We start from the raw sequence: 14,385 nt of genomic DNA, 5'->3' as shown, positions 1-14,385 counted from the left end.
CAGTTCACTGCGGCGCGAGACCATTTAATTATTTTTTTGTTTTTATATATTATATATATTTATTTTTTCTCAATTTTCTCCCTAATTTAGTCGCGTCCAAGTCCTTCCTGTCACTAGGGGGCTCCCACATTAAGGCTACTACCACCACGCTACTGCCGCCGGGAGGGCCGAAGACTATCATGTGTTTCCTCCGAACCACGTGACGCCAGCCAATGGCATCTTTTTCGAACTGCCGCTCACGCACTGTTGGGGGTGGCGTAACACACTCGGAGGACAGCGCTATTCGCTTCATCCGCGTGTGCGAGCTTACAGGCGGCTATAGAGTTGTGATTAATGTGGGAGCACGAAGTTCCTCCCATCCCTCCCCTCTGAGAGAGCTCGGCCAATCAGCTCTCTAGACCTCCAGCTGCGAGAGGTTACAGTATCACCCAGAAAACGAACCAACGATCCCCAGATGATAGGGCGAGCACTTTACCACAGCGCGAGACCATTTAATGCTTTATATGTCAATAGTATTTTACAATGGATGTGAAATTTTACAGGGAGCCAATGAAGTGAAGATAAGATAGGGGTGATGTGATCATATCTTCTGGTTTTAGTGAGGACTCTCGCTGCTGCATTCTGGACTAGCTAAAGCTTGTTTATGCATCTAGCTGAACGACCAAACAGTGAGGCATTACAATAGTCCAACCGAGAGGTGATAAAAGCATAAACTATTTTTTCTGCATCGTTTAGTGACAATATATTCCAATATTTCTGCGGTGAAAAAATGCTATCCTGGTAATATTATCTACATGAGCTTCAAACTAAAGACTGGAATCTATAATCACACAGAGGTCTTGTACTGTTGCACTTAATGGAACACAGGGCTATTTAAAATCAGTGTGATCAAAAAGCTTGCTTCTATGCAATGTTTCAAGACCGGTGAGGTCGGCTGCCGTCACGACTGCTCTGACCTATTTTACTTTGTTTTCGTCTTTTAAGTTAACTTTCAGTAACTTTAAACTGGCTAATTTAAACCGTATCTATTTCTTATCTTCTATGATGGCGCTGTTAGGCGGCTGCCGTCGCGACTCTGTGGTCGCACAAAATCATTTCACTGCATATTGTACTCTGTATGATTGTGTATGTGAGAAATAAAATTTGAATTTGAATTTGATTTAATTCATCAGCATTGAGTAAATAATTATGATAGAGGTACTCCTATTCTATGTGTTTACAATGGACCCACAATTCAACGTTTTTAACTCGATCTGGCCGTATCATCTCCGGATCCGAGCTGGCCGGATCTCACACACACACACACACACACACACACACACACACACACACATCAAAGTCACATAATGGATCTAAAAATGATTATTTTGTGTGACTGTGTGTCTGTTAGGAGCTGAATAACCGTCTGTCAGTTGAGATTTCTCGCATGCGTTCCTGTTACAGTGGAGAGAAAACACCATCACCCCTTACACAGGGCAAAGACCTATACGAACTAGAGGTGAACAAACAAACACACACATTATTAAAAAACCCACAGATTTGCAGACACACACACACACTCAGTATGTACTGTGTTTTAGGTCCTGCTTCGTATAAAGGACTCCGAAATTCAGTATCTGAAACAGGAGATCAACTCACTAAAGGATGAGCTTCAGTCTGCACTGAGGGTAACGCTCTCTCTCTCTCTCTCTCTCTCTCTCTCTCTCTCTCTCTCTCTCTCTCACACACACACACACACACACACAAAGCAAAGATCTTACAACCCCAATTCCAAAAAACGTCTTGAGTTACTTTGCTGTAACCCTGTTCCCTGAAAAGGCAGGAATGAGATGCTGCATGAAAACGCCAAGGGAACATCTTTTCGTCTTGCCTTTTGTGAAGCATGTGTGTATCAAACACGCCAAATTTTGGCTTATATAACCTAGGTCAGGTGACGTCATCTGATGAGATGCACCTGTAGGTTATAAATAGGAGTAAACCGGAAACATTCCTCAGATTGATTTTGTCTTAAGGGACGTCCGGTCACGTTGGCAGTGTGGCATTGGAGCGCACCATCTCGTTCCCGCTTTTTCAGGGAACAGGGTTACAGCAAAATATCCCAAGATGTTCCCTTTCAAAGGCTACACTCAATGCTGCGTGAAAACGCTATGGGAAAGAGAATATCAACGCCGCTGCACTGCAAGTGTCTGGACCCCCAGGTTGTGTAGCGTGTGCGCACAAAGACCAAGGAGGTCTCAGAACTATCTCTGGGAAGCTAACTCGAGAACCCGTGAGCCCGGAGTAGCAGGAACATCCAGGCTATAAAATCTAACAAATGTGTGCGGAGAGGACCAACCTGCCGCATCGCACACTTGCTGCAGGGGCCACCAGAATGGCCCTGACTAGCCCAGGGGCAAAGTCTAGGCAGAATGGGGAGACAAGGCATGCAGATCTCCAACTTTCTTCAGAGAGGTAATGGCCATCAGAAAAACCATCTTAAGAGTCATAAACCTGACAGACGCTGACTCTAGTGGTTCGAAAGGGGTGTCTATTAGACCTTCGAGCACGATAGATAAATCCCATGACGGGACAGTGGCTCTAGTGGGTGGCCTCAACCGTTTAGCTCCACGAATGAAACGGGCAACTAAAGGGTGCTTTCCCATCGTTACCCCATCAGTCGGAACGTGTCAGGCTGAAATAGCGGCAACATACGTCCTGAGAGTACTAGGGAACAAGCCCAGGGAAAACCTTTCCTGCAGGAACTCCAGCACTGAAACAATTTGGCAGTGAACTGGGTCTACCTGCTTCGTCTTGCATCAACTTTCAAATACATTCCATTTGAGGTCGTAGGCTTTCCTAGTGGACGGAGCCCTAGCATTTAAAATAGTGTCAATAACGCTGGCTGAAAGGGGCCCGTTCAGGGGCCAAACGTGAAGGTTCCAAAGCTCGGGCCGGGAATAAAATATTGTTCCTTGGGCCTGAGACAGAAGATCCCTCCTGGTATCACATCAATAAGAGGCGGAAACGCTGTTGACGGACCCTCGCCAGGACTCCTGGGAGCAGAGCTATCAGGGGAAATGCATAAAGGCTTAATTTGGGCCACGTATGGGCCGTGGCATCCAGACCAGTCCAGGGGAGCTGGACGAGTCAAAGAGTATTAGAGGGGACATTGTGCTGTCTTTTGGGAGGCAAAGTGGTCCACCTCTGTTGTAAAGAATTTTTCCCAGATCTGATTGACTACTTTGGGATGGAGCCTCCATTCCCCGTGTGTTACAGCTTGTCTGGACAATAAGTCTGCTTCCACATTCATGTGCCCTGGAATGTAAATCACCCTGAGGGACAGGAATTTGCGAGCGCAGTCCACCCTGGCGATTTATGTAGGAGACTACCGATGTGTTGTCCACCCGCACTAGAACATGGTAGCCTCTTAACTGCTGGAGGAAATGCTGTAGGGCCAAGAATAGAGCCATCATTTCGAGGCAATTGATGTGCCATGCGAGAAGATGGCCTCTTCAGCTCCCTTGGGCTGGACGACCATCCAAGACAGCACCCCAGCCGGTAAGGGGAGCGTCTGTCGTTAGCATCTTACGACGACAAGACTGACCTAGAGTGGGACCCAAATTTAGGAACCATGGTCTGAACCACATAGAAAGGGTGCGAAGCCCTTTGCGCGTAACCCTTATTTGCCTTCGGGGATTGGCCCTTGCATCAAGTCCCCTGGCTCTTAGCCACAACTGAAAAGCTCTCATGTGCAGAAGGCCCAAAGGTGTCACCGTGGATGCATCTGCCATGAGGCCTAAACATTTTTGAAAGTGATGTACAGTCACTCTCTGGTCTAGCCTACTTTATTTCAGGGCGTTGAGAATGGATTCGATACGAGCAGGAGACATCTGTGCCCGCATAATGATCGAATCCCAAATGACACCCAAGTATGTTGTCCTCTGAGCCGGTAAGAGAATGCTGCTCGCAGCATTGAGTCTCAATCCTAATGAATGGAGATGAGCTAGGACGAAATCCCGATGTTGAAGCGCTAGCTCCTAAAACTGGGCCAGAATGAGCCAGTTCAATTCAATTCAATTTTATTTGTATAGCGCTTTTAGCAATTTTCATTGCCGCAAAGCAGCTTTACACAGTCAAAAGAATTATTAAGTTTGTATGAAATGTGAATTTGTATGAATCAAAATGGTCAGTTTGTCCCTGGTGAGCAAGCCGAGGGCGACAGTGGCAAGGAAAAACTCCCTGAGATGGTAATAGGAAGAAACTTTGAGAGGAACCAGACTCAACAGGGAACCCATCCTCATTTGGGTGAAACAGAAAGCAGTAAATGATCTGCATTTATACAGTGTTAAGGGTGGGAGGCAGTTCAGCTATAATAGCTGATGTTAACTGATGTTAATATGGAGTCCAGGTAGTTATAGAAGACCCAGGTAGACTTGTAAGAAGTTCCAGTCATGAACTATCGAACTGTCAAGTCCCCAGAGAAACAGTTGCCAACACCAGTCAAGGCCAGAACCATTTTCTAGGTAGGGAGAATCATTCCCAGACGCCAGATGCATTCCAGAGAGACACACGGGGCATCCATGTGACGAGATCTTCAGCCAGAAGCGGGGCACCAGGATGGGTCAGACAGGTCCGGAAGGCAGAGGGAGTCTGGATCACTGGCAGCTCAGGAACGACATGTGTAGCTCGACAGAGAGAGAGAGAGAAAGAGTGAAAGGGGGAGACAGGAGGAGAGAGGAAAGAGAAAGAGGGGGAGAAAGAGAAGAAGAGGAGAGATGGCAGTTAGGTATGGTCACAGTCACACAATGTATAATGTGAATGTATATTAACTGTAGAGTGCAAGCAGAGACTCCGGCAGGACTAACTATGACAGCATAACTAAAAGGGAGAGCCAGAAGGAAACACAAACATGAGGGCTTCCTGACATGTAAAGCAAACAATCACCTCACCGTCAGCAAACCTGAGTGATCAATGAGAGTGAGGAAGACAGCATCCAAACATACCAGTTCACCATAATACTCTACGTCCATGAGTCCCCCAGATCTGCTCCTTTACCTATGGCAAATCTATTTATAAAAATGCTTGGCTAAATAAATAGGTTTTTAGCCTGGACTTAAACACTGAGACTGTGTCTGAGTCCCGAACACTATTTGGAAGACTATTCCATAATTTTGGGGCTTTGTAAGAAAAAGCTCTGCCCCCAGCTGTATTTTTCATAATACGCGGTACTGACAAGCAGCCTGCATCCTTTGATCGAAGTAGGCGTGGCGGATCGTAAGACACTAGCAGTTCGCTCAGGTACTGCGGCGCGAGACCATTTAATGCTTTATATGTCAAGAGTAGTATTTTAAAATCAATGCGAAATTTCACAGGGAGCCAATGGAGTGAAGATAAGATAGGAGTGATGTGCTCATATCTTCTGGTTCTAGTGAGGACTCTCGCTGCTGCATTCTGGACTAGCTGAAGCTTATTTATGCATCTAGCTGAACAACCAGACAGTAAGGCATTACAATAGTCCAACCTAGAGGTGATAAAAGCATGTACTAGTTTTTCTGCATCATTTAGCGACAATAAATTTCTTATCCTGGCAATATTTCTGAGGTGAAAGAATGCTATCCTGGTAATATTATCTACATGTGCTTCAAATGAAAGGCTGGAGTCAATAATCACACCAAGGTCTTTTACTGTTGCATTTGATGGAACAGAAAAGGCCATCTAAAGTTACGGTGTGATCTAAAATTTTACTTCTAGCTGTATGCGGTCCTATGACTAGAACTTCTGTCTTATCCGGATTTAGCAGAAGGAAGTTAATTAGCATCCAATTTCTTATGTCCTGCACACATTGGTCAATTTTAGTAAGCTGTTTTTTCTCATCAGGTTTTGCTGAGACATATAACTGTGTATCGTCAGCATAACAATGAAAACTAATACCATGCTTACGGATTATGTTGCCCAGAGGAAGCATGTAAAGGGAAAAAAGCAGTGGACCTAAAACTGAACCCTGCGGAACGCCAAACTCCACTAGCCAGTTGTCTATGTAATTTAAAATACGGATGCCCTGGAGTCGCAAGGGAGCCAGGACTGCATCCATGCACTTTGTTTATGTGCGAGGTGATCGAGCTAGACCAAATGGAAGGACCCGATATTGGTAAGCTTTTCCCCCGAAAGCAATTCTCAGGAACTTCCTGTGTTGTGGCAAAATTTCTATGTGAAAATATGCATCCTTTAGATCTATTGTCACTAACCAATCCCTTGGTTGGATTTGTGAAACAATGATTTTGACAGTCAACATCTTAAATCTGTACTTTTTGAGATAGCGGTTCAGCCCGCGAAGATCTAGGATTGGACGCATCCCCCCGTTTTTTTGGGGAATCAAGAAATAACGACTATAGTAGCCTGACTCTGTGTCTGGAGGGGGAACCTGTTCTATGGCCCCTTTTTCCAGCAATGCCTGCAGTTTGAGAGTCAACAGTAACCACTAGGCGCATAAGCTTCAAGACGACTTCTTTGAAAAGTGCGGCGATCTGACGGCTTGTGAGGGGCAGAGAGCCGTACCCCAGTCTTTACGAGGGGGTGCCCGGCTGCTGACGCTTTCTTTCTGCGCCTTCCGTCTGGCGAGAATCAGATCTGATCAAGACTGGGTGGCAAACAGTCTCGACTCTTGAGCACGGCATAGGAGAAATTTTCCCAAAAGCCTGTTCATAAAGCCTAGCCTCCCGAAACCTGGTGGCTAAACAAAAACGGAATTTACAGTGTCGCTGAACAGGCCGGACAGTGAGACAGTGGCATCAAGGAGGAATGTTTGATCCTTATCCTTGATGCCTGTCAAATTAACCACAGGTGCCTTTCTGCGGACACCAGGGAGGCCATGGAACGGCCGATAGCATGGTCCGTCTGCTTGGTCGCACGGAGGGACAAGTCAGTTGCCCAGCGTAATTCTGTAAAAGCTAACTCATTCACAGTGCTGCTCGTGCTCAAATCTCTTAGCAAGTCGGCCTGATATGCCTGCAAGACCGCCATGGTGTGCAAAGAAGCGCCGGCTTGACCTGCTGTTTGAAACGCCTTCCCTACCAGGGTAGAAGAAATTCTACACGGCTTGGAGGGAAGTGTTGGCTTCTTCAGTGAGGATGATGTCACAGGAGAGAGAGAGCCCGCGAGCGTCTCTTCTATCTGAGGCATCACCATGTAACCATGTGCTTTTGCATCAACGATATTCGCATAAAACGAAGTCGATAGTACAAAAGTACGGGATGAATAAAGCTTGCTCCATGAATGAGTTAATTCGTTGTGAAGGTCGTCAAAAAAAGGGGAGAGAGCGACGTTGTGGCTCCATCTCCTGGCCACCCGACAGAAATCTGTCATCTAATTTTGAGCGTTTGGGGAAGGCTTGCTCCTGTGGCCAATCAATGTGCAGCTGCTTGACTGCACGCGTTATGACTTCATGCAGCTCCTCATACTCTGAACTCCTTAGAGGAGCGTTCTGAGGTAGCTACTTCTATTTTCACAGAAGGAGGAAAGTAAACCTCTTCTACACACTCACGAGAAGCACCAGAGTGCGTTTGTAAAGTGGAAGGAGAGATTTTGCGATCGGAAGAGAGGGCAGGAGAAAGGAGGGGAGACTTTGTCTCGCGCGCCTTGGCCAGATCGGCTTGTGATCCCCAGGAATGCAGCGCGGCTCGTGGCTTTCTAAAGAACGCGAGGCGCGCGCGAAGCTCTTTTATGGGAAGAAGATTACAGCCTCCTTGATCAAAATGCTCCGTGTAAATTTATGCCACAAGTCATCTTATCATACAAAGATTATTACGTTGTGCTCGGACCACTAAGCGTCTGTGGATTCCAAAATTGACATTTTTACAGTTTTTTAATCACTGAAATGGAAGAGATAGAAAGTTTCCTTATTATAACACGCCTTGTATTGTTTTTAATCGCTCGATACACAACCATCTGAAATAAAGCGGATCACATCCGCGTGTGTTTCGCACAGCGCCACAAAGACAGTGTTTTTTTAACACGTATAAATGTGTGTTTGTTATATTTCACTAAAAGGCTTATACACACATGCATTGTGCTGTGTTGTTGTTACACACTTTCACTTTTCATCTCCACTTTGATCAAAATGCTCCCAATATGAGCTGACACAAACAGCTTCGAAAAATCAGATTATTCATCTCATAAAGAGAGGCGACATATACTTGCTGATTAAACACTGCATTTTTTAAGTGAAAGCGCGCGATGTGAGCAGCTTTAATTATTAATAACTAAATAATTATTCAATGCTGGACATAATCAGGTAAAATCAAGATAAATGTTATTCTTTAAATTGTTATTATCATGTTCTTTTGCTGTTTGGGTTCAAACAGTTTTATTTGAAACTGAAGCGCCTCTTGTAGATTCATGCCACGAGTCATTTTATCATACAAAGATCATTATGTTGTGCTCGGACCACTGACTTCAAAATTGACATTTTTTCCACATGGACAACAACCCCAAGCATACTTCCAAAGTAGTGGCAAAATGGTTTAAGTACCGTAAAGTCGAGGAATTACAAGGCTTTCTACACTCAACAAAAATATAAACGCAACACCTTTGTTTCTGCTCCGATTTTTCATGAGATGGACTTAAAGATCTTAAATTCATTCCAGATCCACAATATTACCATTTCTCTCAAACATTGTTCACAAATCAGTCTAAATGTGTGATAGTGAGCACTTCTCCTTTGCTGAGATAATCCATCCCACCTCACAGGTGTGCCACATCAAGATGCTGATCTGACATGAGTAGTGCACAGGTGTACCTTATACTGCCCACAATAGAAGGCCACCCTGGAATGTGCAGTTTTGTCTCACAGCGAAATGCCACAGATGCCGCAAGCATTGAGGGAGCGTGCAATTGGCATGCTGACAGCAGGAATGTCAACCAGATTTGTTGCTCGTGCATTGAATGTTCATTTCTCCACCATAAGCCGTCTTTAAAGGCGTTTCAGAGAATATGGCAGTACATCCAACCGGCCTCACAACCGCAGACCACGTGTAACCACACCAGCCCAGGACCTCCACATCCAGCAGGTTCACCTCCAAGATCGTCTGAGACCAGCCACTCAGACAGCTGCTGAAACAATTGGTTTGCATAACCAAACAATTTCTGCACAAATTGTCTCAGGGAAACTCAACTGCATGCTCGTCGTCCTCATCGGGGTCTCGACCTGACTCCAGCTCGTCGCCGTAACAGACTTGAGTGGGCAAATGCTCACATTCAATGGCGTCTGGCACGTTGGAGAGGTGTTCTCTTCACGGGTGAATCTCGGTTTACATTGTTCAGGGCAGATGGCAGACAGCGTGTGTGGCGTCGTGTGGGTGAGCGCTTTGCTGATGTCAATGTTGTGGATCGAGTGGCCCATGGTGGTGGTGGGGTTATGGTACGGGCAGGCATCTGTTATGGACGAAGAACACAGGTACATTTTATTGATGGCATTTTGAATGCACAGAGATACCGTGATAAGATCCTGAGGCCCATTGTTGTGCCATACTCCATGAACATCACCTCATGTTTCAGCAAAATAATGCACGGCCCCATGTTGCAAGGATCTGTACACAGTTCTTGGAAGCTGAAAATGTCCCAGTTATTGCATGGCCAGCATACTCACCGGACATGTCACCCGTTGAGCATGTTTGGGATGTGCTTGACCGGCGTATACGACAGCGTGTACCAGTTCCCACTTATATCCAACAACTTCGCACAGCCATTGAAGAGGAGTGGACCAACATTCCACAGGCCACAATTGACAATCAAAGAAGATGTGTTGCACTGCATGAGGCAAATGGGGAGGGGGGTCCCCAGACCCCCAATAAAGCAAAAAACTGCACATTCCAGGGTGGCCTTTTATTGTGGGCAGTAAAAGGTACACCTGTGCACTCCTCATGATGTCAGATCAGCATCTTGATGTGGCACACCTGTGAGGTGGGATGGATTATCTCAGCAAAGCTGAAGTGCTCACTATCACACATTTAGACTGATTTGTGAACAATGTTTGAGAGAAATGGTAATATTGTGGATCTGGAATGAATTTTAGATCTTTAAGTCCATCTCATGAAAAATCAGAGCAAAAACAAAGGTGTTGCGTTTATATTTTTGTTTTGTGTAAGTTAATGGTTTAAACCTCCAGCCAAGGTTGTGAGAGAAGCTTGTGGAAGACAAGTTTAAAGGCAATATTACCAGTATTAACTCAGTGTCCATAAACTTCTGAGCCACTGGGAATGGGGTGAAACGAATAAAAGCTGAAGGAATATTTCTCTCTATTATTACACACGCATACTGTACAGTTAAAATTTATTATTATGTTTCACATTCTTAAAATAAAATAGTGATTCTAAATGAACAAGACAGGAAATGTTTAGTTTGATTAAATGTCAGGAAGTGTAAAAAGTTTAAATTCATTTGGATAAATTCTTGGAAAAGTTTTGATTTTAACTGTGTGTGTGTGTGTGTGCGTGTGTGCAGGATAAGAAGTATGCTTCTGATAAGTACAAGGATATCTACACAGAGCTGAGCATCGTGAGAGCTAAAGCCGACTGTGACATCAGCAAACTGAGAGAAAAACTACTGGCTGCGACAGAAGCTCTCGGAGAAAAAGACACAGCCACACACACACCAGGATATGGTACAGGATCTCCTTAGTGTCCCACACACCAACACACTGATGCGTGCATGGGTATGATACAACCCAAGTTCCGGAAATGTTGGGACGTTTTTTCAATTTGAATAAAATGAGAAGTAAAATAATTTATGTGAATTCTGCAAGATCACGTGAGCCAATATTTCGATCACAATCTCAAAAAACAGTCTCAAAAAAGTGCGGGGCGTGTTTACCATGGTAAGGCATCTCCTCTTCTTTTCAAAACAGTTTGAAGACATCTGAGCATTGAGGTTGAGAGTTTCTGGTGTTGGAATTTGGTCCCATTCTAGACTGAAATAGGTTTTCAGGTTTCCAGCTGCTGAAGAATTTGTGGTTGTCTTTGATGTTTTTTTTATTTAATGTTGCACCCAACGTTCTCTGTAGGTGAAAGATCTTGACTGCGGTTCAATGCAGCAATTCAACCTTTATATACCTTTTAGCATTCATAGTGCCTTCCAAAACATGCAAGTTACTCGTACCGTATGCACTTACGCCCTCTATACCATCAGAGATGTTGCCTTATGAACTGAACACTGGAAGATCTCCCTCCTCTTTACTCCAGAGGACACGGCACATGACAATGTCATTGACACAGTCATGCTGACGAGTGATGCAGTGACGCCTGAGGGACTAAAGACCATAGGCATCAAAAAAAGCTCTAGTTCCTTACACACAGATTTCTCCAGTTTCTCTGAATCTTTTGATGATGCACTGTAGATGATGAGATTCGCAAAGCCTCTGACGGTGAGGAACGTTGTTTTTAAAGTGTTTCATAATCTTTTTACGGACTCTTTCACAGGTTGGAGAGCCTCTGCCCATATTTACCTCTGAGAGACTCTCTAAGACATCCCTTCCAAAGCTAATCATGTGACATACCTGATGCTAGATGTTCTCCCAGCTGAATCTTTTTAAACTGTGTTGCCCCTGTTCGAACTTTTTTGAGACCTGTAGCAGGAATTTGAAATGAGCTAATTTAGTGGATAAAAGTAATAACTTTTTTTTCAGCTAAAACATTTAAGTCCCTGTCCTAGCACTTAGCACTGTCGCCTTGCACCTCCAGGGTCCGGGTTCGATTCTTGGCCAGACTCAATTTCCGTCTCCGTGTGCATAAAGTTTGCATGTTCTCCCTGTGCTTGGTTGGTTTCCTCCATGTACTCCGGTTTCCTCCCACAGTCCAAAGACATGTAGGTTAGGTTGATTGGCGTTCCCAAATTGCCCATAGTGTGAGAGGTGTGAGTGAGTGTATGTGTGATCCCTGCGACGGATTGGCACCCGTCCAGGTTGTAGGTTGTATGCTGCTTTGTGCCCTTAGCCTCCTGGGAAAGGCTTCAGGTCCTTGTGACCCTGAATACTGGATAAAGCGGTATGGAAGATGAGTGAGTGACTGAGAGTGAGTGATTTAAAAGTGTTTTAGTTATTTTTTTTATTTATTTAAATGTAAAAAATGTCCCAAAATTACCAGAATTAATTGTATTTAATGTGTTTGTGTGTGTGTGTTCATTTACAGATATCATGAAGTCAAAAAGTAACCCTGACTTCCTAAAGAAAGAACGCCCAGCTGTGTCCAGGCAGGTCCGTGGTGTGAGGTCAAAGGTGAGAGACTGCAGTCTTTACTGTGTTTTTTTCTACGTAACATTTTTTCACATTTGTGTGTGTGTTTGTGTGTGTGTGTGCAGTAAGTAAAAGTGTGTGTGCTTATTGTACATATCTTAAAGTTTACCTTTCCTGTATATTGCCCTGTCAGTCTGTTAGTGTGGAGGTGCCTTGGGATAGCTAACCCCGCCCCCTTCAGTGATGTAGGTATAGTATGCTTCTGGAATAAGCCACAAATTTGCATGTCCTTTCCGTGACTCAGCATGCCCCGCTCCCCCTCGCCTCGATTTTTCAAATAAGTTTTTATCACAATTAGTGTTTTTACCAGATTTTGTTTTTTTTAGTTTTCTTTTATATAACCAGCATCTGAAGTGATCCAGTTTAGGTTTGTACAGTGGAACCTCGGATTGTGAGTAACTTGGTTCGCGAGCTTACCGCAAGACAAGGAAAAGTTTTTTATAAATTTTGACTTGATAATCGAATGAGTCTTAATATGATAAGTACCAAATATCATCGCGTATCATGTAGCACGCACGCGCTTCTTGTTTTGACGCCGAGCATCACGTGATCAGAACTGAGGCAATGGTTCTTCTCTCTCGCACTGCGGAATTCGTCTCCCCTGCTCAGTCTTAGTGCACTCTTAGTGTGAGTGTTGTGTGTCACTCGTAAAGTCAACATACGTGCACACGTGTACTGTTTACTATAACACTGTGACCACATCTGTGGGCCTGTATACTGTTTATTATAGCACTGTGACCGTGTGTGTGTGTGTGTGTAAAGATTTATTATGACGTCACGTACAGAGATCCAGTTCAGGTGAGTGCAGGTTTAATTTAATGTTTAATTTAGACTATCTAGTTTAGGGCTTGATATGAGTTAGTGTAAATCACTGCAATGATCCAGTACAGGTGATGGTAGTGATCCTGTTTAGGTGACTATGGATGCAGTTTACATCATTAAAGTGATTTAATTTAGGTAACTGAACCCAGTCTAGCAAACTGGGATTATCCAAAAAAACATGAAGGGATAAAAAAAGAGCATTATGAACAGGAGTCTGACATGGTCCATAATCTGACATGTACAGTATGTCTCTTTTAGTCAGTGAGAAGATGAAGTTTAGGCCAGTAAAGTGATCTGGTTCATCCAGTCGAATCATTAGCTCACTATCTTTAGCGCTGCTGTAGTGATTTACTGATCTGACGTTCAGTTTCACCTCAGTGTAGTGATGGAGTTCAGAGCATGTCACTGATTCCTTTTGGGTTTAATATCAATAAATCGTACTGCCATGGGGTATTCAAATATAATTCAAACTAATGAAAGACTGATACCTTCAAATATTTTGTTAATAATCTCTAACATTTTTTAGAACAAAATCGTTTTAATCAAAACCACCAGTAACAGCACTGCCTGAGCTTTGTTGTGTGTTAACTTGTTACTGTTTGTGTTTGTTTGCACAAATCATTCCAGTGTGGTATTTATTCTTGTGTTGTGTGTTTGTGTGTTTACTTTATCAGGTCTGCGGTTATTTTAACCTGACTTGTAGGATTATGACCCGTATGCTGTGCATCATTCATTCTTTGCACGTTTGACACATACATTTTTTCCTTTATTATTTAATGCCATCCAAACATACCAGTTCACCATAATACTCTACGTCCATGAGTCCCCCAGATCTGCTCCTTTACCTAAGGCTAATCTATTTATAAAAATGCTTGATTAAATAAATAGGTTTTTAGTCTGGACTTAAACACTGAGACTGTGTCTGAGTCCCGAACATTAATTGGAAGACTTTGTAAGAAAAAGCTCCGCCCCCAGCTGTAGTTATAATAATACGCGGTACTGATAAACAGCCTGCATCCTTTGATCGAAGTGGGCGTGGCGGATCGTAAATGAGAGTGATGGCAGGTCACATAAACGCTTGGTGAAGCTGCATAGTAAACAATCAACATGGCAGTGATCATTAATAATGATCTGCTCCAGCAGCTTCATGTCTTGAACTTTTTGATGATGCGAGGCCTCTTGTGGGAGGGGCTTATTGATAATGATTGACAGGTTTGTAATTTTCTTACTTCTTACTCTTCTTTACAGAGTCTGAAGGAGGGATTAACAGTGCAGGAACGGATGAAACTGTTTGAAGCAAA

The 14,385-nt window shown here is 43.9% G+C and overlaps 1 protein-coding gene across 5 annotated transcripts in view; it reads left to right on the top strand.

Moving 5' to 3' along the window:
• Positions 1–14,385, top strand: part of si:ch73-103b11.2 (protein outspread) — a 74,918-nt gene that overhangs the window by 59,657 nt on the left and 876 nt on the right. For 4 of the 5 annotated variants that reach the window (XM_053493827.1, XM_053493824.1, XM_053493823.1 and 1 more), the window contains 5 exons: positions 1,391–1,498; positions 1,581–1,667; positions 10,477–10,636; positions 12,159–12,244; positions 14,333–14,385. The exon at positions 14,333–14,385 is cut by the window's right edge and continues 876 nt beyond it. In XM_053493827.1, coding sequence (XP_053349802.1) covers positions 1,391–1,498; positions 1,581–1,667; positions 10,477–10,636; positions 12,159–12,244; positions 14,333–14,385 — 494 coding nt within the window. Of the gene's footprint in view, positions 1–1,390; positions 1,499–1,580; positions 1,668–10,476; positions 10,637–12,158; positions 12,245–12,395; positions 12,448–14,332 lie in introns of all 5 variants that reach the window. The other variant, XM_053493825.1, reaches the window with a different exon arrangement.

The sequence above is a fragment of the Clarias gariepinus genome, chromosome 4, assembly GCF_024256425.1.
Source record: "Clarias gariepinus isolate MV-2021 ecotype Netherlands chromosome 4, CGAR_prim_01v2, whole genome shotgun sequence".
Lineage (NCBI taxonomy): Eukaryota > Metazoa > Chordata > Actinopteri > Siluriformes > Clariidae > Clarias > Clarias gariepinus.
This window is presented reverse-complemented; position numbering and strand designations above follow the sequence as displayed.